At 38.1% G+C, this 24,846-nt stretch overlaps 2 protein-coding genes across 2 annotated transcripts in view; one reads left to right on the top strand and one right to left on the bottom strand.

Annotated features, from left to right (window-relative positions):
• mei-W68 (meiotic W68) overlaps positions 1 to 24,846 on the bottom strand; it is a 70,664-nt gene that overhangs the window by 39,120 nt on the left and 6,698 nt on the right. Inside the window, exon 2 of the mRNA XM_089838254.1 lies at positions 24,117 to 24,247. The gene's annotated coding sequence lies outside the window, so the exon portion shown is untranslated. The remainder of the gene's footprint in view (positions 1 to 24,116; positions 24,248 to 24,846) is intronic.
• On the top strand, positions 535 to 18,094 carry LOC149677218 (uncharacterized). Its single transcript, XM_089838597.1, has 4 exons — positions 535 to 967; positions 7,148 to 7,665; positions 17,414 to 17,471; positions 17,611 to 18,094. Exons 1-4 carry the CDS (start codon positions 535 to 537, stop codon positions 18,039 to 18,041), a joined length of 1,440 nt encoding a protein of 479 aa, XP_089694723.1. The 3' UTR covers positions 18,042 to 18,094.

Here is a 24,846-nt window from a genome sequence, read left to right as displayed (position 1 = left end):
TTACAAGGTGAAACAATTACAAAACGGTGCACACGTAAACGTGAATCTTTTCGCGTCATTCAACTCTCTCATCCCTGAAAATCCTCTCCAAAATCCCGCCTTTCATACACCCAGTACTCCTAACCGTTACATCCAATCGGGGGTTGTTTCCTAGGAAGGCAAACCCCGCCTTAAAGTCATCTTTCCCGCCGAAAGAGGGGAACCTCGGTACGTAAACGTCTAGCGTGTATCCCCTTGAAAACCGCCTTCTCCTAAAATGTCAGCTATACGCAGGCGCGCACTAGTTGAGCTTAGCCTTAAGAAGGGTACGGGATAATTACATTAGGGGCTCGACCCCCCCCCCTTAGAAAACCCCCTTAACGGAAAAATAACAAAACTACTTGAGCAAAAGACAGACCTAATCATACAAGTTAGAGAGCTTCGTGAAACCGGAGGTCTGTCGCTCCTTAAGGCTTAGACGCGAACACGTGGTGCAAGATTTCCGGTTTTAAACCTAACACCATCCCAACAGTGGTGTGATTTATTTAAGTAAATATGGAACAATTAACAGAATTCGTTTCAAAATCCTTCACGACGGAGCGTCCGACGTTAACATCGGCCTTACCGGGTGACCAAAGTCCGAGTTCGGCGGCCGTAGCAGCGGCCGCGGCCGTTGCAGTTTCATTACCGGGTCCAAGAGCACCGTTATCCCGTTCAATTCACAGTGTCGTTGACAGACTATCGGCTTCGGCCCCGCATTTTCTAACGGCCTTCCCGGGTCTACCGGGATGCGGACCATTGGGCTTATTAACTGGGACATCCCCGTTGCTTTTCCCAACCCGACCGAGCAGTTTGAGTTCCACGGCTTCGAGTGATTTGGGTGGAAACGCCGCCGCCGGTGGAAGCGCCGCAGAAAGAGCGCAAGCCAACGCCCGCAGGCAGCAAGAGGAAGTGGACAGATTTATTCACATCAGAGATATGGCAAGAGGTAGGTCTTAAAAATCAAGATAAAAAACCGTTTGGATTTTGAAATTTTAAATAAGTTTTGCGATTGAATGTTTAAAGAGATGGTGGTAGCTCTTATAAAAGGGGTAATTGGGAGAATCATCGGTCAAAATTGTCTTCAAAACATAACGAAGCATATTAGCATAAATATCAGCTAATTATCATAAAAATAACAGAGCATATTGGGCGGCTAATTATCATAAACTATGTGGCGTTAAGAAATTAAATATAATTAAATTAAAAATAAGATGAATTTAATTATCTCGTAACAAAATTAAACCTAACATTCACCTCCTAATTAATAAATAAATAAATAAATAATTTTTACTTTATGCCAATATGAATAATCGGCACAAACTATGGAGCACATATAGAGACGCAAATTTCATATAGCAATTTCTAATGTTCTAGTATGCAAACATAGCAGACAATTGCTATCAAAGTAACGCGGTTCAGTTTTAGTTGAAACAACAGAATTTTACATGCAACAAAACAATACAGGGAGAAATCACAACCCAATGAAATGTGAACGGGGAAAAATATATATAAATATAGGGGGCATTATTGAATTAAGGGTTCACCCTAAGGGATTCGAGGATAACAGAGGGGGAATATATATAGCTGCCAACATGGATTAAACCAATTTTTTCCTTTACACATCCTAAGTCTATATTGTATAATGTCTCCTAGGTTTAAAAATAAATATTTAAAACCTATTATAAACTCAGAAGATATCTATATATTTATGAAATTTGAAAATTAATTGTGACAGTTTCACTGAATGAGTCAATTATGAAGGTATATGCGCAAATTGAATTTTAGTCTCCATTATATTGGGAGTTAAAAGCCATATGACATTAATACGATTTGAGTGGTAATGACTGTCTTAATTCTAAAACAAATGTCAAGAGCTATTAACATCAAAATGGTCTGCAAATAAATTTGTAATTCATGAACCAAACCAGCAAAACTATCATAATAATTTCCCGCATAAACACCGTAAAATCGCATTTCACAAATGAACCGCATCTAGACAGTCCTGTATAACATTTCGTCACAACACGCACGAATCTTCCGAAGCAGACGACGTCCTGCGCTACAAAAATACATTTCTTTCCATATTGCTAGCAATCCCATCAATATTTGAGGATGCAATTTTCGGTAACACCTCAAAAACCAGCCTTAATTCAATAACTAGAGAGAGAGATAGAAAATGGACCCCCGTATATTCGTTTTTGGGGGTCCCTTCTTTCATACGTGACGTTAGCTTTTTTCCAGCTTCGTAGATCGCCATTAGGGAAAAAGAGAAAAGTGGATCAGAGATAACGTAAGTGCAAATAAGAGAAACCACCAAAGGTAAAAAGAAAAAAAAAAAGAGAACCAAACCAATTTCGTTCGCGCTTCAGTAAGAATCTAAGAGCATTGTGTTAGTCTCTTTTGCCAAAGATGACGTGTTTACGGCTATAACGGATAGCCAATGATGTCTTATTGCCGCTATCCAGCTTGCCCTAGTGCAACCCGGAGCTCCCTGAGTGCATAGGGGCACGTTCTCATTGTAAAAGATTCAAGGTACTGTGTACCTTGGTCTTAAATGGGAAGGGATGAACCGATTTTCACGCAGAGTTGCCATATAGAAAATTTCGGGGGTTTTGTTAGCCAATTGAAACGGAAAATAAAACTCCGAAGTGATTTTCTTTTCTTTTTATTTTATTTTCGAGTACGAATCACTCGGATTGAATTTGAAAACAGGCCCAGTTCGGACTATAACCTTGTTCTGCTATTGGAAAACCGGCTTTAAGCGCAGTGAAAAAAGCAAAGTTTTCATCCTTAATTTATTTATTTATTTATTTATTTATATATTAAGACTAATTCGTAAATTGAAGATTCAGTAGCAAAGGCTTAACGTGAGTGTTTGCGTTTTTGAACCCTATATAATGCCAACCAATCAGAGAGCTCCGTTGTAATTTCAAATTAATGAATTAAATACAACGTAATACAATAATTAACTGTTTTTGCCTAAGGTCAGAGAGTCTAACTAACAAAAAATAAATAAATAAATAATAAAAATACGCCACACAAATTAAAGGAAGCAATAAACGAAACTAAATAGCCCAGGTTATTCCTTATGGAATTGAATCAATTCTGATTTTAAAAATAGATCAGAGCCTTATTATATAAACCCATCAAAACATAACATTCGGTATTGAAACCCAAAAATCGGCGTATACACAATTTTCCCGCCAATTGAATTTGATGTCGTCCCCATAAACTACTTTCCCTGAAATTGGGTGGAGTATTGGGGGGGTGGTTCCCCCGGGGAGTCATAACGCTCCGGGAAACCTAAAACCATGCCACCTATCCGAAAAATTCACTCCCCGTAATTTTCATTTTCACCTTTGGTCTCCTAGCATATAGGCCTAGTTCCCTTTTTAATAGCTATACCGCGGAAATTGCTTTAAGAGAACGAGCATGCGGTTAGTCGGTGTTAAATATTTTAACTTGGATATATCAAAGGCATTGAATGAATTAAATTATAGTGTGGCTAAGCCTTGGTCAAAAATGGTGGCGGGAACTTTAAGGGGGGGTATGGTCGTAAGTTAGAGGGCCGTTATTTTTCCCGCCCCCGTTTATTTCTTGTCATAGACCTTTACACTCTCTACACTAGCTTTGCGCCCAGCAAGCTTATATTTGGATGGGGGTTATGCCTCTCTCGCGATGTGTATACGTGACTGGGCCTTGGAGGGTACGACGTGATTCCTAGTGTACCTGATTTTACAGATGGACATTACCGAAGCCACCTTTTCGGATATAGAGATATGTTCGCGTATACCCTACCTCTTCCATCTCCCCCAAACTCCAAAAAAAAATAAGTGGGACCAGTTCAGACTTGTAAATACGTCGTCTGAACTATTCGGGATAAGTATTTAAGCTTTGAAATTGACATTATGGACCATTCTATTAATTAATTGCGCAGAAACCAACGCAGGGGAAGCCATCTTACAGGCTGAAACACCCTATGCATTTCCAATAGGCCCCTGTAGAAATGTTTCACCTGCTGCACACCATTTTCATAAAAAGCTTCGAAACATACTGTATATTTAAATTTGTCGCAAAGTAAAAATGTTGTTTCTTAACTATAAATTGACCGAGTAAGATTATTATATTTTTAAATTGAGACATTTTGTTAATGTTAAAGATGTGTTTCAGTGATTTAAAAAAACAGACCCGAGATATAAACAAAACTTATTGTTCAAATTGTCCCAAAACAAATTTTAAAAATGATAAACCAATAAATGTAAATGATTCATTTTGACGCCGGTAACGCATTTTAGCGAACAAACTGCATGCGAACAGAGCCCTGAAATCGCGAAAAGACGTAATATAAGTAAGCCTGGGAATAAAACCGCGAACAAGTTGTTTATTACAAGGAGCATTTCTCTAGGAAGCGGCATACGCGAAAGGAAAGGAAAAGATGGAATTTTCATTAGGTATACGGGGCAAAAGGGAGAAGTACGGGGTCGCCACTTACATGTTGAATTTTTGAGCATCCTAAAAATGGATGAGCGAATTAGGCAAATGACTAGGAGGCTTTGGCTCCAGGTGCGTACCACCGTACACCAACGTTACTCGCCCGTTTTCATTCGCTTATTTAAAATTGAAAAGGAAAAATTTTAGGGTAGTCCTCCTAGCAGCTAGGGCGTTAATCCACTTATCGTTCAGTCCAAAAATATTCGAGCACGTATTTTCGAGGGTAGACTATACGGACTAGTGCGGTTCATTTTCACCACGAATATTCAACTTAAAATACATTCAACGTGTATACTTATTACTATACAGTAACGGATTTAAAAGTTTAATACTCGTGAAATGGTTAAATAAATTCTTTCGAGCTCGCCCTTAGCTAGACGCCTATGGGGAGAATCATTGTACATCGATTCATTTTAGAAATTAGAATTATTCTACGGGTTTTTATTTTACCGCTCTAATTTAGTTTGCGCTGCACGGCTTATCTTAATTACGGTAAATAAGTAAATAAATGAAGGTGAGATTTGTGAAATACATCGAAATGTTTGCACCTATGACTTCCTAAAACACTTTACCATAGTACAAACCTTTAGAACACTTCTGCTAGCTTACCCTTGATTGAAGACTATTTAACATGTGTGACTATTTCCTGCTCTTTGGGGCCAATCAATCTATGGGCAGCACAAATTTTAGTAACTAAATACCCCATGGTTCTTTGACACTTTGTGGTCCGTTTGACCCTAGGAACGGGTCCTTTAATTCAATTGAAGTCAGACTTATCACAAACACCCTGTATTTAAACCAAACTAATTAGTCCTCTCTCAACGTTAGCTTAACCTCACAAATCCGAAGTGGAAACTAAATCCAATTTCCTCAATTTTGGAAAAATCACCTACATACTTTTCCTCCAATTTAAGAGTTGCTCCCTCTCATATAGTCTACCTTATTTTAAAATGTATTCCTTCAGCGGTCACGTTTCAAAAGGCCCGGCATGTTTCGCTCCCCAATACGCGTGCTATGTTCACCCTTTTAGAGCCAATAAAGTTAGGGTTGAATACCGTATTAGAAAAGTCCAGCCCGTTTTAGCTTCGTACGCGCTATCTGTATTTATTTGGATATAGACGGAGTTGGGTTGCCACCACCAGGCGCTATTCCGTTTTAGACGTCGAATAAATTAGATCACGCGCTCCCTCCTTGATAATTATTCCCAATTAGAAGGTTTGAAATCGGGGTAATGGCGTATATAAGCTTGCTGGTAGGTTCATTACGGCTATTACTCCGCCTGTATTGGAGGGGACAGTATAGCTTAGCTCCACTGCCGCTACAGTACCAAGGCGATTGATTGGATGGAAGTTTAAGCCTAAACCTTGCCCGCGCTTTAAACTTAACGGGGGTTTACTGTTTGGAAATTAAAGCTTGTATAGAGTTTATCCTTCCAGCAAACTCTGTTTATTAGAGAGTCCCTTCTATAACCCGAAAGTAGACAAATAACAAAAGATATCAAAAGACACGTTTCTAAGCCTAAATTGAGTGGAGTGTGGAACACAGGTTTTCAAGCCTAAATTGAGGGGGAACCGCAGGTTTTAAAGCCTAAATTGAGGGGGGAACGCAGGTTTTAAAGCCTAAATTGAGGGGGGAACGCAGGTTTTAAAGCCTAAATTGAGGGGGAACACACGTTATTAAGCCTAAAACGAGGGGGAACACACGTTATTAAGCCTAAAACACGTCAAATACAAGTTTAACTTCGATATATCAGTTGCACGTATCGTTAAGAATATTTATTTACTCTTAAATTGCAACGCTAAGCCTAAACTGAATTCCGCTTTTCAACACGCGGTCCCCATTGATTGTGAAACTGCAGTTTGATAACTTCGGTTTTTCCTATACTTCCGTTCCAACATTTAGTAATTACTATTGTATAGGAAAGTGGGGCGGGCGCCCAACGCTGTTAGCAATTGGAATTTAATAATTGAAAATGCCCGAATCATTTTAGACCGCGTTGCTTGGCAATCTCAGTTACCTACAGCTACGGTTGATTTTAGAGAGAAAGGGAACTTTTGGGGCCCCCACTTCCTGAATTATTTATTATATTGGTCGCGTGTTGTGGCCCCATTTAAGGCGCGAGTATTGTGGCGCGGCAGCGGTTATATTACAGTTACGATGGGATGGACCAAATTACCAAGGTTTATATTAGGCTATTAGGCTTTAATATGTTTTAGAAGACAATGTTGGTTAGTTTCTAATTTGATTTTCCTTTGAATTAAATTGGGCCATAGTTAGGGGACGGTTAAATTAAGCAATTTTGGGTATTATTAATAATAAATGCCATAGAAAGGTTAAGAACGTAGTATGACTTTAACGACGGTTCAAAAACTTAACAGAAGTTTAAAGAAAATTCTGAACTGATTTAATAATTGTTTACGCGGGAATAAAGTAACTAATTAAATAGGCATAATTGAAAGGGTTAAAAAATATTTTAACCCATTTGGCCTACAATATCCAACGGTCATCTTTTCAATTAACGCCAATCTTTAAACAAAATTAAAATTTCAAAAGCTTAATTACATTTTAATCAAATATTTGCATAAAATTACCCACGATATTGACGCTATTTTAGCATCTTTGAATTTCTACCCAGGTTTAATGAACCACCCTCCTTTGACTCCACCGGATACGCACGAAAACAGAAGCGAAATGAACTTGACCAGGGTCCATTCCCGTTCCGAAAGTAACGACGGAGGTTCCCCACCACCATCCCCAAATTCAGACGTCAAACACATTGTGGTAGATGACCGTTGTCCGGGGGAGTCCAACGGTAGCCGAGACACGCCGGTAGTCGAGACCATCACGGCTAGAAGCGAGAGTACACCACCGTGTCGGCCGGAACCCAGCCCATCAAGAGTGTCCTCTATGAGTCCGGACGATTCGGGGGGTTCGGCTATTAACGGTGGTAGCGGGTGTCTCAGCCCGGATGTTAACTCGTCAGCCAGTTCGCAATGTCACGCGCCCAAGGTCAAACAGCGGAGGTCAAGAACAAACTTTACTCTAGAACAACTTAATGAACTGGAGAGACTCTTCGACGAGACGCACTATCCCGACGCGTTTATGAGGGAAGAATTGTCTCAAAGGCTAGGGTTGTCCGAAGCCAGAGTTCAAGTAAGTAATTGCGGTCATGCATTCCATATTCAAATCCCGGCAGTAAAAATTATTTATACAAAGTAATTAATAGGCAAATATATTGATTATGTGTATTATGATAATAACAAGCCTTAGTTCAAAATATCGCTATAAATTATTGTACAATTCTAACCCCTAAAAGTGGTACACAAAATATAAGGCTAAGTTACTTTGTCTAGGATATCACCCTTTGTATTCTGACCAGCAGACCAAAATCATAGGGAGGCTGGATGGATTGGATTTAATTTATAGAGTATATATCAGATCGCTTCCATAGCTCTTTGGGTATATGGGCCTTGTCGATACGAGGATTGAACTAGAGTTACATGTAGTTAAGCTAGAACAGAAGAAGATAGTATATAGCTATGGCTGTGGCCTGACCATGCAGTCAGTATATACTACTAGAAAACGGCGGCGACTGGTCGCGGCTTGCGGCTCGATTCTGCGGACTGTCAGGCTGCCTTAAGACCTAATCGGACATCGGCCGATTCCGATTCCTGCACTAGGAGGAACCCCCTCCCCTACCCTATAGCTCCTCTTTACCCCTAACCCAATTAGGAACGATAGCGATAGATGAGCCACCTAATACGCTTTGAACGCTGTCCACTCGTGTCCCTAATACATGGACCCCCAACACACCAAAAAAAATCTCTATGAGAAGAATGGACATTTTTTATTTTTTTTTTTTTTCGCTTTTCTGCCTTGAAACTCGCGTACCAAAAATCTTTCGGAAGTTGGAAGTGATTTGATTGAATTGAAATCGATTTTAAATTTACAACACTTCTATTTTATTTTAAAACTGCGTTGGAATAAAGTGCAGGGAGTATATGTAGAAAAGGAGAGGAACATTACTCTAACAATCCCGTAAATCTTAACTCCCATAACAGATTAAGAAAAGGAGAACTTGGTTATCGCTTATCACGTTAATACCTTTTTAAGCTCGTTTATGTTTAGGTCTATTTTAGGGTTAAACACGTTGGTATTGTTGTCGTTTTAGGCCTATTTTATTGTTTTTAGTAATATCGATTAAGATAAAAGGGGGAAGGAAAAAATGGGAGAAGGGAAGCGAGGAGGAAGTGACGGGGGAAAATGTTGAAGCATGATATTGCAAATATCTTCGGACGTCTTCAAGCGGGCAATGCGCGGACGGGGGGGGCCGATTTCTTGACCCGAAAGATACGAGAAAGGCGATTCGCATTACGAACCAAACAAATAAAGACATCTTTTTTTCCCAACAACGGGGGCGAAAATATCGACAGAAAAGAGGACAGATCCGTTTACCAATGATATTAGTTCGAGACAAAATACGAGTTATGAATGCTACAACATATCATTTATGGAAAAGATAAAATATCTCTTTATCTCTCCCTCTCTTGCGCCTCCTCGCGTTTGCTTCTGCTATAACATATTGCTAGTATTTTTAGGACAATTTTTCAAGAGAAAAAGGTGTCACACAAACCATATCTCTTTTCATATTGAAATAATTAAGGTTTGAGTTTTTAAAAAACGCGACACTTACGATAAAATGACCTATAGAGAACAAACAAATAGATAAAGAAGAACGATAATCGCATGCACCTTTAATATTAAAAGGCCAAAAACAAAAAAAATCTCCTGTAGATAGAAAAACAGAGAAAAAACATAGTATAACCATGCAGCAACACATAAGAAATCGTCGTATCTTTTGCATAAAAAAATAAGTCCAAGATATCCACGAAAGGAGAGACATCAGAGAGAGAAAGAGAAAGGTTTTCTTCTCTTTTTTTTGTGAAGGAAATCGCATCATTACACGCTATTTTATTCACCGCAAAACGACCACAAAAAGCACTTTAAAATGAACCATTTTCGGGGCTGGGTGCTGGGGCTAGCTCTTTATTCCATTTTCTCTGCTCACCGTAAAAGAGAGTACAATCCTTAAGAAATATATATTGCCCAATGGGTGTTTTTAAGCCTTAGCTCCCTGGGTTTCTTTTTTTTTTAAGTCCTGGTTGAAAATGGATTCGTGAATTGTCTTCCTTTGTCGCCCAATAGAGACGAGAGTGGTCAGACAAGGGGAAATAACGCGGACAGATTTCCCTCTTATTCCCTAGCTATTCTTATCTTGCCCAAATGGACCACCAAACACCCCCTTTTAAAAGAAACGGAGACCCATAGATGGGAGAACACTTCTTCAACCATGGATGGTAAAACGCGAGCAAAATACGCCACCCTTTTTAGGTATTTATATCATGGCTTTCCCTTTTCCTGGGTTTTTTTAAATGGAGAAGCTTAGGAAGGGAAATGCAACCTCAAATGGTGGTTTAAATGTACTCTAAATATACCGGGGAAATTGTGATATGCCTTTTTAACTTTTAGATGGATATTTTCAATTTTGCATGATGCGATTTCTTCTTGCCCTCAGGTTGAAATTTTAAACAATAGAGATTTTATTAACAGGGGATTTTTAACAGACATGAAATAGCCAAAAATGTTGAATTTCTAAATGCACGTGTTTAGTAATTAGCTTTAGTTAACCAGAGTATGTCTGCCACACATTTAACAGTACTGACACTTCCGCTAGGTTACCCTAAACGTCTGGTAACGCTACCCTAAGTAAGATCAGAGAAATAAATAGGATATTTAACGTATTATCAGTATAGCTAGTGATCCATAAACGTATATACCACCCTTCGTTGCACCCTTACAAGTTCTAAACTGCATGCACTTAGTGTACCCTGGAGCATGCAGTCAGTATAGTTAAGTTCTACCCTTAAATCGATTCCCGTAAGAGTTTGAAGATGTGATAATTCAATCTGTATAACCCCTATCTACACTTCGCCCCAGAGCACGTGGGGTGAACTTTAAACAAAAAAAAATCCTTTTTTTTTTACATTGAATTTTGGGAGTCGAATCTATTTGTCATTCAGCTAGTCTCACTCCGTTGTTCGACTTATTAGAGTCAATGAAAAATATCGCGGGAATGTTTTAAAACTCTTATAGAAAAAACGCACCAACCCAGCTTTCTTTGTACTAAATCAAACTACTTGAACAAACTATAACTCTCTGGGTGCTTAAATAGTTTTTACCCCAGACAAAAACCGTCACCCTCTTTCTTTTTTGGAGTTGAAGAAGGGGTTTAACCCCTTTTCTTATATGTGTACAGGGTGTTTCTAATAGGGGTGGCCCGGAGGACAAAATGGAGTTAGAAGTTACATTTTCCACTCAAAGAACATCAAAACCCTTAATTTATTTACAGACTTATCAGAAACACCCTGTATACATAACCATTTTATACATTTAGAAATATCAGAGTCAAGCTAAAAACAGCCCAGAAAGGGGTTGGTTAGGATTTTCTTATACGGAGCTACTTGGGGGAAGGGGTGAAGGAAGAAAAAATTTGTCACCCATGAATGCTACTATAGTTTTTTTGTCGCCAAGTACTTAGCTCTAAGTGACATTTTTTTACTAAGAGATTTTTTTATTTTATTCTAAAGCCTTTATTCTTATAAAGTGTTTGTGACTCATATTCATCGATTAAAGGCGTAGTGTAAGTGCTTGAATTATTTGATTGGCTTGACATATGATAATAAGAAGCTGCATTAATGAATATAAAGGTTCAGAAAATTTAAATGTGCTCAATTAATTAAGTAATGATAAAAATAAAATTTAATCCTAAATTCGTAAAACTCCACGCAGAGGAGAGCATCCCGCGTTTTAGTAGCCGGATTATTATCGTGCCGAGCTGGAATCTGAGAGAGACTCTGGCTGCAGATTTTTAGGAGCCCATCTCACTCAAGTCTCTCATGGGACGCGCGGAGAAGGGGGGCGTGGCAGTAGTCAGGTCGAGATAAGCGGGTTTGGCACGTCGATTAAGTCGGGCTTTTACGCTGATTAAATCCTTGTTTCCTTAATGCTTCTTTTATAGAAGGTAAACGGTTTCATTCAGGGACCTTAATTGGGAAGAGTCGCTATAGCGCTCTCGCAGCAAGAGGAGAGAGATAGAGAGATATTCCCCCTTTTCATCGGACAAAAATAAAACCCCTCTTCTCCCGCCTTCTTCCAGTTGGTTACTTGGAAACATAAGATTCTCCTATTACTAATAAACTCGATCTAGAGTTGAGTATATAACCGCTATTATCCCCTCTTATAACCATGGGTAAAATACACCGGAAGTCAACAACAACTCCGCTTGAACCAGCAAGATGTAACTTAAAGGTTACCCAGTCGCTAAACAGACTTCCTTCGTACAACTTTGGGAAAACAGGCTTCGGACGAAATTTTTACATTGAAAATCCCTGCCATATTCAGGTTATCCATGACCAAATTTAGCCAATATCCCTGACAATTTTAGGATGTTTACCAGAGTCCAATTCATGATGACACCTGGGCTCATATTTAGCATTGCTCGAAGCGTGGTTTGATCCACCAAAACGAAATCCCTGAACTATCCCTGACTTTTTAGGAAAACATTTTAAAACCCTGACTTATCCCTGACTTTTTCCCCTATTATCCATATCCCTGACTTATCCAGGTTTTCCAGGCTATCCAGGTTCCGTACGAACCCTGTATTAGACACATTGAAACCCATTTCAACTGTTTTGTAATTAAAAACCAGAAGTGAGATGAGACTAGAAGTGAAGGGCTCTAGCATTAATAGTAGATCCTGGCATTAGTGAACAAATTTGAGGATTTTATTCCGCTCCCACGCGATAAAACTAGAGAGAAAAAAATTGGTCGAGTTCCAAAAACATTTCCTACCCCCTTCCCCTCAACCTAAAGCCACGGAACACGGACGCGGGTGCTTGAATCTAGTTCGGCCGTCTACCACCGCGAGCGTCTCACGTTTTGGAGGGAAAATTCAGAAACCGCCACCAGAGGGCCAACCGTTCGTGTGTTATCAAGAATATTCACTTTCGCCGAGTGAAGAATTTGGTTAGCTCAGTACTTCTGGTCTCATCTCACTTCTGTAAAAACGCAGAAAGAGATTTTTATGAGAAAATGCAATTGTTTTTAAAAACATTCGCCTCCTGTTTGAGGAAACTAAAACATCCTTCTAGTTGTAACCGAGATTCTTAAAACGGAGATATAGAAAATTAATTCAAAGATACGCGGCCAAAAGAGAACGCTGGCCAACGATTGTTGTCCAAGAACGGTGCCTCTTAGAATCCAGTATATTTAAGGAGGCAAAATTTACAACTAGCGCTAGAGTAAGGGTAAGGGCAAGATTTTCCCCCTAATAAATAGAGTGCAACGTCAAGCGTAAACTGACTTGGCTACGATGGAAAACTTCGGGTAGCAGTCAAGACATTGAGAAAAGAGAGAAAACGACTGAAGCCCCTCTAACCCCTTTTTTCTTACATTAAGAACATCACTAGGCCTATATACCGGTGGGGGGAGAGAGATCACATTCCTTATCCCATTCCACCCCCGCCCCCCATTAAGAACAAAAAGATCCATTCGGGATTCCGTAGTTCCCTCGAAAGAAATGAGCGTCACGTACAAACTGGTTCTCAAATATCCAGTCCAGCACTCCATAAAAACCTAAGAGACCTCAGAGAGACCAGCATGAAGAGAGAAAGGAAAAACGATATATAAAATAGAGAATTCACCAAATCCAACTTGGCTAATTAGTAGATTGATAGATCGAGTTCGGATGCCGTGCAGTTTTCAAGACAGATTTATATCAGATTGATTTGATTTTGAAATGGGGAGGGAGCTAGCTACCCTTTAACATCCGGTTCCGGTATGTGAATGGATGCAAAGACGAAAGATTGGGGCTTCGCCGTTACCAGTCCTGTATCAAATTTGCTCGAATGTTTTGATAAGCTTTGCGCTACTGTTTTTGATCAAATTTCCCCATTTTAAAACAACTTTAATCTGACTTAAAATATCAATGGGTGTCTCATGTCCCGCTATTTACTTGATAATCCAGCTTTTATAATATGGATAGTAGGTTTAAATCCCTATTTTCATTCTATATAGGTTTAATTATACTAAAAGGGTAATAAACAAACCCCCGGGCTTAATCCCACGTCGAAATCTACTATAAAAGCCCATCTTTATAGGCAGACAGTTTGGGATTGAGTCAAGGCGTTATAATCCGCTGGCCCCGGAATTTACGATAGTGCCGAATATAATCCCCAATTTGGGTGTAAAATTAAATCTACCAGTTATGGACACGTGACCACATATCCATCCATTATTAACGTGGACGTTATATATTTGTAAAAGAAATATTCTGTCAGTTAGGGGCACGTGCGATGCGCGCGCAGACATAGAATGATAGCGCAGTTGGGGGTAAATGTTTTCGTAAAATTTTGTAAGGGAGGATTAGATTACTACTCCCCGTGGGATTATGTAAATTTGATTTGGATTTTTAGGGAATTGGCAATTCGTGTAATTTTCCCACAAACCGTAATACAATCAATGCCGATTGGTGCCGTTTCTTGTTATTCATTATGGTCAGAAAAAATGTATTAAGCAATTGGAATTATTGAAATTGAACTTAATACATTGTTCGTGTAAATGTTTTTATCTTTCTTTATAAATTGCGTTCACTGTACACTTTATTTAACGTATCTATTGTTAAATAAAAACTTTTTTTTTTATCAAATTTCAATTTCCAACCTAATTTTGAAGGTCGGTAACAATGACTAGCATAGAAAGATTCGCTCTAATAACCTCAATTAATCACTGCCTTATTAAGACAAGCATCCATGAGTTTTTGCCTCCCCAAGGCTTAACAGTCACGCAACCCCCGCAGGGTTCTTCTTCCGTTTCGGAAGTGTATATTTTTTCCTTACTTCCTCCTCCCCCTTTATTTAGTACTTCGTCTATACTATAACTGAATCTTGAAGCAAGAGGAGGAGAAGGAGAAACTTAGGATAGGGTTAGTTTTAGGGCATTAGGCTTATGGAAAAGAAAGAAAAAAGGAAAAAAAGGAGAGAGCTAAAGCCGACTAAGGCTTAGAAGACGAAAGACCCCCCTGCGGCCGAAACTTCTTGATTACATTAGGACAGCCACTTATTTCTAATAAATTCCATCTTGTTAAACGGCAATTTCCTAATGAATAGATATAGTGTGCTCGGGTAACGTTTAGCCCCGAATTATGTAAATTAAGCGGTGGTGGTGGTCCCGAACTTCCCTCCCTCCCTCTCTCTCTCTCTCTCTCGTGGACCCCTTCCGGCGATTTTTCCGACGCTGGGATTTGGGATAACCCTCTCTCTCTCTCTCACTCTCATCCTCATCTTCCAAGAGGAACCCATCGATGCTGCAGTCTGTATACGCATCCTTATTTTAGGAAAAACCCTAAACTGTACTGTACGAAGGGTGGAGTATAGGACTAAATAGAGAATAACTCTTAATTGAATTCTGCGTCAACGTTAGGGTTAAGGACAGACGGTAAATAAAATTTGTGATCTGCCTTTAAGGAATCTTGATATAGTCAAATGCATGGTTTTCAAGGCGAGATGCGTGCTGGGCATGGACGTTAAGGATTATGGATTGGTGTGCAATTTGTCATATTGAACTGTTATTCGTCGTGTATTAGACGATAAAGGCGTTAACGATATGATATTTACAGTTTTTTTAAGTTGAAAACATAGATACAGACTGACTAAGAGTTGGTAGGTTTGAAGTGATGGTAACAATATATCCTTGGTTTAAATAAATTCGGAAAAGAAAAGAGAAAAAAATCAGGGTTTAGTCAGAGACTAAAACAGATTTATAAAGCGTATAATAGAATCGGGGTTAACCTTATTAACCGAGTTAAGACGAATCAAGTTCGAGAGAGGGTTGGTTAGCTATAACTGCTAATAGGAAAAACGACGACATAGCTAGTCGAGATCCAGCGCTTAATAAAAATCGGGGCCTTATTTCGGGGGAGCCACTTAATTAAGTTTGCTCGCTCAAGAACTCAAGATGTAGCTCGACTCAAAGCGATAGACGATCCTCTTGAAATAGGCGGCTTCTTAATGAAGCCACCCAGTAATTCCCATGAATATTCAACATTTAATACAACATAACCCTTTCAAATTAAAAAAATAAATCTAAAAAAACAAGATCGCAATAAATGTCTTGAATTAATTTTGATGGATATAAATTATTGCTAAGATTAGATAGTTCCCAAACACTTCGTACTATTTTAATATCCTCAAACTTTTGTCTCATAACTTTCCTAACTTTTTAAATTAGTATAGCAATTAAAAACAGATATCATATTGCTTCCGCCCCTCTATGGTTGCTTTCCTACGGGCACCGGTGTGTTGTAAGAACAACATTTCTACAGGGGCATAGAACCTTTCTATGATAATTCCCTTGCTAGTGGGTTGTTTTTCCTGGCCCGGACGGGGGCGTTAGCAACATCCGCTCGTCTTTCCCACATTTTTGATAAGGAGGTGGCCGGCTGTCCTCTCTGTGGGGAGGTCTTAGAGGACATCGAGCATGTAGTGCTGTTTTGTCCGGCCCTGGCACAAGCAAGAGCCCCGTACCTGAGGTTTGGGCCCATTACCCTGGCGGATAGCCTATCTCTCGGGGATAGGCCAAATATGGAAGTCATAACTATCACAAAAAGTATTTTAGCCAATTGGGCGAAATTGCGCCTTCTCTGCCCCATGCCCTATTAAAGGATTGAATCATATGTCGATCAGCTGTCATTGTACATAATTGTAAATAGTTTTCTTGTTGACTTTGTAACGTGTAAATATTAATTTAGTGTTTTTTTATTGTACGACATTTAATGCTTTGTTTTAGTTTTTTTTTTTTATTTTCGGACCTGTGAACCCACGTTAGAGGGTTCCTCCCTGTTCCAAAAGGGATTTGTAATCAAAAGGGTCAATAAACCATTCATTCACCATTCATTCATGGTAAGAAATACATGGGATAAGTTTCGCCTATATGGCAGCTTTCCCCTTTCGCATACCGGAGTGCAATGGGTGAAACATTCCTATGGGGGCCATAGAAAGTAAATGGGACAACATTCCCCTCTTATTTCATTTTTCAATATTATCGGAAAAATTCAATAAATTCTTATCACCAGGGAGTAAATGGCAGTGGTAGGCCAACCGAGACACATTCTGAAGCCATTGGAGAAACACAATAGAGACAACGACGAGATAATTCAATTATCAATCTCTACACCCTCTCTCTCTCTCTCTCTCTCTCTCTCTCTCTCTTGGTGACTCTATGGTAAAGACTTGCGCCCAAAAAGAGGGGGGAGAGAGACAGTAATTCTTTTTTATTAATCGCCAAGATTCCGTGATACCCAGGGATAAAAAAATAAATGGGGAGAGGCTAATAGACGCACTTTATTATTAGTCACTAACGATGACGAAATTGCGTGTTATACATATGCATTTATCCCTGTCTATCCTACGTATGGTGAAATTGAGAACACGTGGTCTAAGAATCGTCCCTAAAGAATATCTTTCAATTTTGGTTCGAAAAAAATTATCAGCGCATGAGGCTTAACTCATTTTATCATTTTGAAAACCTTGATTAAAACATTTTGATAGCTCTGCTTAATATACCCCTGTAAGTTAGCTTACTGCGCTTTTCCTTGGGCACTGGTGTATAGTAAGAACAACATTTCTACAGGGGCAGGTAGAAAATACATCCTGTAAGTTTCGCCTAAATGGCAGCTTTTCCTAAGTACGCACACCCGAGTTAAGGGGTGAAACATTCTTACAGGAGCCATAGAAAATATAATGGAATCTAATATTATTTTAATTTTTTTCTTTTATTCACAAAGGTATGGTTCCAAAACAGAAGGGCGAAGTGTCGAAAACACGAAAGTCAAGTCCAAAAGAGTAAGCAGTTTTTTTTTAATATATAATATATAAAATAAAGAATTTCTAGACAACTGAGTCTGACAGTCCCGTTTTATCACCCTCAATCTTTTTTCTGAACTCTAATTCTAACACAAACTACTTTGATTCTAATTGACAGTGTCAGTACCGGATCTAATGATGGCAGCAAGTACCCCGATCGAATCTTCTCGCATTGCTCCGTACATTAACGTCAGTAGCTCTTCGGCTAGTCGTTTACCGAATCACCACCAGGAGCGCTACTTAGTTCCTACGACGGCAGCCGCCCATTACCTACCCTACGCCGACCCGGCCTTCCTGGCTGCCGCCCACCACTATTCGGCCGCCGCGGCAGCAGCGGCCGCTGCCCACTCGGGTATCAATTCCGCCAGTTCCTCGGCCCAAGCAACGGCAGCGGCAGCTGCCGCAGCCGGATTCCTATTCTACCCAACCCCGACACATCCCTTCAGTTTAACGGCTCTGATGGCCGCGGAGAGACTCAGTAACAAGAACTCTAGCATCGCGGACTTGAGACTCAAAGCTCAGAAACACGCAGCCGCCCTGGGATTATGAAACGAGGCCCTTTTAAGTCTGAGAAAATAATCTAAAACGAGTGTTCCTGATGGGCCCCGTTCACATCATTCATTCGAGACTTAAAAGTAATAATTAAAATAAAACCTAACTAAATCAGAAACAAAACCCAATCAATTGACGCTATAAAAAATGTGCAATAACAATATGACAAAACAATATTTTAGGACAAAATAAATCGCGTGTACCAGTGATTATATAATATTCGATGATATAACAATTTTTCGTGTAAATAATGATAACAACAAAAAGGGTTAAAATTGTAAAAAAATGGGGTGATGATAATTATGGATTCAATTAAATCTTTTGTTTAATTAAAATTAGTTTGAAAAAAAATTGTCGTGAAAAAAAAATAATAAAGGAGGCGGAAAGGGAGCTCAAACAAAACTTTCCCAAACCATAAATTAATTAAAAATATTTAACAAAGTTCTCCGAAATAAAGTCATCGTAAAATCACGTCCAATTTCGATGATTTTGGTCATTCAAATATGACAAAAACCATGATTTTTCTCTATTGAAACCAGCGAAAATATAGCGAGAGAAATGGAAACGCATTAGACCTATTGTAAAAAGGTTTTTGAGAACTGCATCCCAATTTTCGTTTTTGGCTTATAAACTGTTATCATAATTAATTAAAAATTCTTAGTAACCCGGAAGTAGAAACAGGAAGTTACGAGGCAAGTTCCGAAGAAACCTACTACTTCTCTCGCTATATTATTTCTCCAATAAAAACCATTCGAAACCCCTAAAATCCACAACAACAAAAAAAACTAGAATATAGATCTAAGGAAGAAGATGGTTTTGAATAAAACCAACCAACTAAAGTATTAAAACTAAAAAACAATAAATAAAAACAATGTAATTCCTATGTATAAAAACAAAATAAAAAGTAATAACTTTGTTCTATTATAAAAAAAGTAAAACCACGTTGACCTCTTAAGTCTTAACAATACAAATCCATACTGCCGAGGAGGTCTACGTCGCGATACATCTTAAATAACAACGACACGTGACCTGGCGTGCAGGCGTCATCATTCAAAATCAATCCTTAAGAGAAAGAAGGTTGCTAAAAGCGTGCCGTCCTAACTTCTCCACATCAATTCTCGTAACAGAAGGCAAATAGAGCGAAATCCCTAAAGAGTTGAAGCGCGAAAGGTAAAATGCCCATATTTTTCTATCAATAAAAGGCAAAGGGTGCCAACTGCCTACTCAGACGATAATGGAAGGCTACAAGAATTTTCGCCTTGTCATCCTAAAGGGAATGGGTGGGGGGTCTATCCCTCTAAAGCACCCAACGCGACCCTATGTCCCTATCCCTAAAGGGTTTGAAGTTACAATACCATATAGGGTAGGGGGGACAAGCCCCCTTGTAAAAACATCAAGACAAAACGCTATAGGCAGGCTTTCACCCTTTTTACATAAAAATCTGCATGAAATCTCGTTTCCATTCAATGGGTTGCTACAGAAGATGGATACGATTCGTTCAAACATCTATTTCGTTTTCTATATTTGGGCTTTTTACGTATAAACGTTTGAATCTTTGGATGGTGACAATTTTGATATTTATAGATAACTGTCTGTGACTCGCGGATTTTAAGGGGTTACAGACGTGCATGCGTGTGGAATCATAACGGTAAGTCTGGCATGATATAAGCGAGAAAAACTAAACTTTAGGGGTTCTAAAGATCAATTTGACCCCTATTTTTCTCGTGACATAGTTGGAATGGTATGGTATGGTATGATTTCAAAATTCTCTGTTCAATTTAATTTAATCTCACTTAATTGGTAGAGAATTTAGAATCTTGTTTTTAAAATGACTAAAGTTACCATGAACCGAACAGTATGAAATTCCATGACCTTTTTTAAAATTCCAAATTCTCAGGTTAATTTAATTTCCCAGAAAGATTTTCCCTGACTAACTCTTTCTCACTTTAATTTGTATATAAAATTCCCTAAATTTAAAAATTTTAAAATTACTGAATAGGATAATTAAATACTGTTACAACCCTGTATCGGGAAAGCAAGATTTCATGGTAATTTATTAACTACCCAAGTGTACTAAAAGCAACGATATTTTGGTAATTAGACACAAAATAATCAGAAAAACAAATACGTTTTACTCGTGTCCAATTTGAGAAATGTTTCGAGAGAAATTTGAGCTAACAGTTGAATGGCAAATCTTTGAAGGATGAGTTGAAAACCGAAGACGAAATAGCGAAAAAAAGGAGGTGATTTTTACATTTTACAGTGAAAAGGTTTGAAAGTGACATCTGCCCAACCATAGCTCTTGCAAAACGGCGCGAAATAGAACGAGAAGTATAGAGAAAAGAGTTCGACGACGTTTAAAATGACAATCTATTTGTCAAACTCAAAATTCTTTGCCTGATGCCTATCAGACAATAACGCAAAAACGCGCGGCGAACACACACAATGACAAAAAACCAAAATGACTTTGATAAAATGGAAAACTGTCTCGTCCCAAATACGTTCATCCAGGCTTACATCACTCAAACAAATACTTGGGTGAGAAAGATAATGGCGTTAGGGTTAGATACTCCGGTCCTAGCTAGATAATATGGTCAAAATCTAATAGTTTTTTGGAACTTCAAACTATTTCAAATTTATAAGTCAATACTCTCTACTCTAACAAAAAAAAAAACAAAAAAAAAACGTATAATCACATCCTAGATTACATTACCAATATCGGGGTACTGTTTCGAAATCTACAGGGAAATAAACAGAAAATATGGTCCGTTTTCTAAAAAAAAAAAACAATCGAATCCTTATTCCCCACAAAGAAAGAAAGGAAAAAAACCCCCAAAATCCGATTCTAACCATATGGGAATTGGTTCCACTCAAGTGATCGCCACCATTTTATACCTTAGCAAAGTTGAAAGCGTCGAAGGTTCGACGAAGAAATCGAAAAAGGTAACAAAATCGGCAAGTCCACCGATTTAATTTATCAGAAACAGAAGTATATTAACTAGAAGTTAGCCTAACAATGTCTCTCAGAATGAATATGTAGCAATAAGCCTCTTCGACGTCACTAAGAGGGAAAGACAAGGGGGTATAACTTTGCCTTCCATCTCGCGCCTGCGCTCTATAGGCGTTTTGGGTCCAGAGAGTGTTCGGAGATGGCAATGGGTCGCAATACTACCCCCCCCCCTTTTCACATCTGTCATCGAAGAGGCTTATTTCCTACAGTTAAGGAAACCGGAGTTCTCTCTGCACCGTAGCCTTTTAATAACATCCTTATTAATCTACTTCCGTTAGGAAGTGATTGATTCGGAAGAAAGGCGTCGACAGCCTGATAAGATAAAAGCCCAAAATCGTTACGGGTCATTTGGTCCGAGAGATAAAAGCTGACAAACACAGATCAATTGGTAATAACAACTTCGCAGTCTTCCTTTGCTACCTTTTTTCTATTACATCATTATTATTAAGTGTTTATTTCCCTGAAGGTTTTATTTTATTTTTTAAAAAGGTATGCCTAGACATTTGAAATATACCATTTCATTTTTGTCTTTTCCTCGAATCTAAATATTAACTTTGTGTGGCTAAGTATTCGGGAAAATGCATGGTAAAGGTGTTTATTATACGTTGTTGTAACTTGTAAGAGCTTGGATAGCTTTAACCGAGATCGTCTAGCGTTTAATTTCGGTAATGCGAGTAGCGGAAGCGAGGATGCGGAACTGCCAGGCGGATGTATATAAAGCAAGCAGCAGCCGCCACCGTTTCCCTGCCAAAACATCCCTGGGGTCGAGTTAGGGAATAAGACAGAGAGACGCGTTCGCATTCAGCTTTTTATTTATAGTAGCTATAGAAATAATTCTGATTTTATTTGTAAGGATATTTTGGAAGTTCTTGGACTATGTTATCGTTATTTATTTAATTAAAGGTTTGGCAAGGTCTATTAAGGAACAGCTAAGGGCCTAGAGTTGCTTTCTTTTTAAAAAAAAGAGTTCCAGCAAAGCCGATTTCCCCCAGTTTTCCAGATTTTTCCCCACATATTTCCCTGAGTTTTCCAGGTTTTTTCCCACATATTTCCCCGAGTTTTCCAGGTTTTTACAAACACATTTCTCTGAGTTTTCCAGCTTTTTCCCCACATATTTCCCTGAGTTTTCCAGGTTTTTTCAAACATATTTCCCCGAGTTTTCCAGGTTTTTCCCCACATATTTCCCTGAGTTTTCCAGGTTTTTCCCCACATATTTCCCTAAGTTTACCAGGTTTTTTAAACATATTTCCCTGAGTTTTCCAGGTTTTTTCAAACATATTTACCTGAGTTTTCCAGGTTTGCCCCATGATATGGAGTAATAAAAACGGAAGTGGTTTATTTATATATATAGTTGAAGCAACCCCTTCAATGCAAACTTACTGAACTCAAACCTCACAAATTTCCCTGACTTCCCCGAATTTTCCAAAAAAAAAAAATCGAAATTTCCTTTTTAATAGTTTTTACCAACTATTTATTTCCCCGAGTTTTCCCATCTTTGTACGAACCCTGCCTGGTATAGTGCGAACGGGCCATATGGTTTTGCATGGTAGCAGAGGTTATTCGGATTTAGAAAAGGGAATTGGAACACAGATTAAAGGCGCGAAAACAAAAGATATATTCCCTCCCTCCGTTTCTTCCCGATACTATATAGACCTATACAGGCCCTTCCGTAAATCCTGGGGATTTCTCTAGTGAATCGAGGCGAACGCGGAACAGAACCATACGAAGAAAGAAAGAAAGAATTCTCGCGCCCTGATTACATCTTCACGGAGCGGCGAAACTTTTCTTAAAGGTTATCACTCAAAGAAATAAAGCGAGAGAAAAAGGGGCCCGAATGAGAAATATATGGACAAGGAAGGATCCATGCCTTACGCCATGTTACCTTTCAAACTTATTTCACTTGCTAAGAAACCCAGATATATATAGAGAGAGCCTTTTCATATTTGCCAAGAGGGCAAGAATGGATATCACCAGCGTTCTGGCTCTGGACATTTCTCAAAGGGATTTCGGATTTCTAGGTGGGGTATATCGGCCCCACATTATAGTAAATCGTTTTCTCGACTCGGTTCAGATGTGTAAAAAAAAAACAAATGAATAGAAAAGATGCGAAGTATACAGGGTGTTTCTGATAAATTATGGAGTTGATGAAAATGTAATTTATCTAAGACATTTTACCTGATTTCTCTAAACTGTAATAAATACTTAAGGTTTTCCCCGATACTAACTAACAACCAATAATCATGAAGTAGAACACGAAACTTACATCATCAAAACATGAAACGTTGCGCGGTACCTTTTACCATCACCAAAAAAAAGGGAGCCCACTCTTAAATTTAAATTCCTTATAGGAAAAATAGGAATTTTTTTCCGGAATTATAGGATTTTATAAGAGAAAAAAAGGGTTTTTATAGGAAAATATAGGACTAAAAATGCTCTAATATAATACAATTTTGGGCTTAAACTATGTAGAAAAATCCCCCCAAAAAAAATAACAAATTGGATTTTACTTTGAAAACTCAGAAGAACTTAATTAAAATATAACATAATATAATATATAAAAAATCCTAAGCGAGCTCCACAATTTCGGTGTCTATTCAAATGTGATCTCGATAAAAAAAAAAGCTAAATTTTGATAAATTTGATGCTAAACTATACGAAAACTTCGACTAAGTCAAAAATATAGGATATTATAGGACCTTTCATGAAATTATAGAATAATAAAGGACAGGTTCAAAAATATAGGAATTTATAGGAATTATAGGACCGGTGGGCTCCCTGAGGAGCCCACTCTTAAATTTAAATTCCTTATAGGAAAAATAGGAATTTTTTTCCGGAATTATAGGATTTTATAGGAGAAAAAATGTGTTTTTATAGGAAAATATAGGACTAAAAATGCTCTAATATAATACAATTTTGGGCTACAAGAGCTCGCGTAGGATTTTTTATATATTATATTATGTTATATTTTAATTAAGTTCTTCTGAGTTTTCAAAGTAAAATCCAATTTGTTATTTTTTATTTTTTGGGATTTAAAAAAATAATAAAAAATGTTTTGTACTCACCCAAAAAATTCACTCTTGAAAGTTGATAATGGGGTCCTAACTTAGAGACCGTCCATAACATGACTTGAAATCCAATCCTAATGAAATTCTCGTGTCCCGAGAGAGTTAATTCAAAATATTCTTCAAAAACTCTATATTTCAAAAGCAAAAAGTTATATTTTCAATTCTTAAATAACAAGTTTCAACATAACATAACATAACTGTACTATATATTGATAAAGGTTAGTCAAAACTATATATATATATATATATATATATATATATATATATATATATATATATATATATATATATATATATATTATATATAGAAGCCCAAACACCATCCAAATCAAATTTCCTATCTTGTAAAATAAGTATAAGTTTGACGGGGTGAATATATTTTGGAAGTGGTATATTGAGGGGGCCAGGCAATATATATAAAGAATGAAAATACATTGAAATACATAATACACTCTTAATATAAAGGAATAGGTCAACATAAACTTTAGGGTGTTAGGCTAAACGCCGAAGTAGGTAACTTGAAGTGATATATTTCTTATGGCGTGATAAAAGCTAATTTGAGAATCATTAGTTACGGATTCTACAGCATTTTTAGCGGTAATGGATCCGATGATTTAAGGTATGAACTAAGTTCCCATTTTAAAATATTCATTCAATTAACAAGCTTAAGGCTAGAGTAGACGACTTCAAGTTATCTACTTCAGGTATAGTGTTAAAAAAGCAGTGT

This window comes from Phalangium opilio, unplaced genomic scaffold (genome assembly GCF_054372755.1).
Source record: "Phalangium opilio isolate 3A_F unplaced genomic scaffold, DU_Popi_V2 ptg000045l_1, whole genome shotgun sequence".
In the NCBI taxonomy this organism is placed as follows: Eukaryota; Metazoa; Arthropoda; class Arachnida; order Opiliones; family Phalangiidae; genus Phalangium; species Phalangium opilio.
The sequence above is the reverse complement of the archived record's forward strand: the minus strand, read 5'-3'. Positions and strand labels throughout refer to the sequence as shown.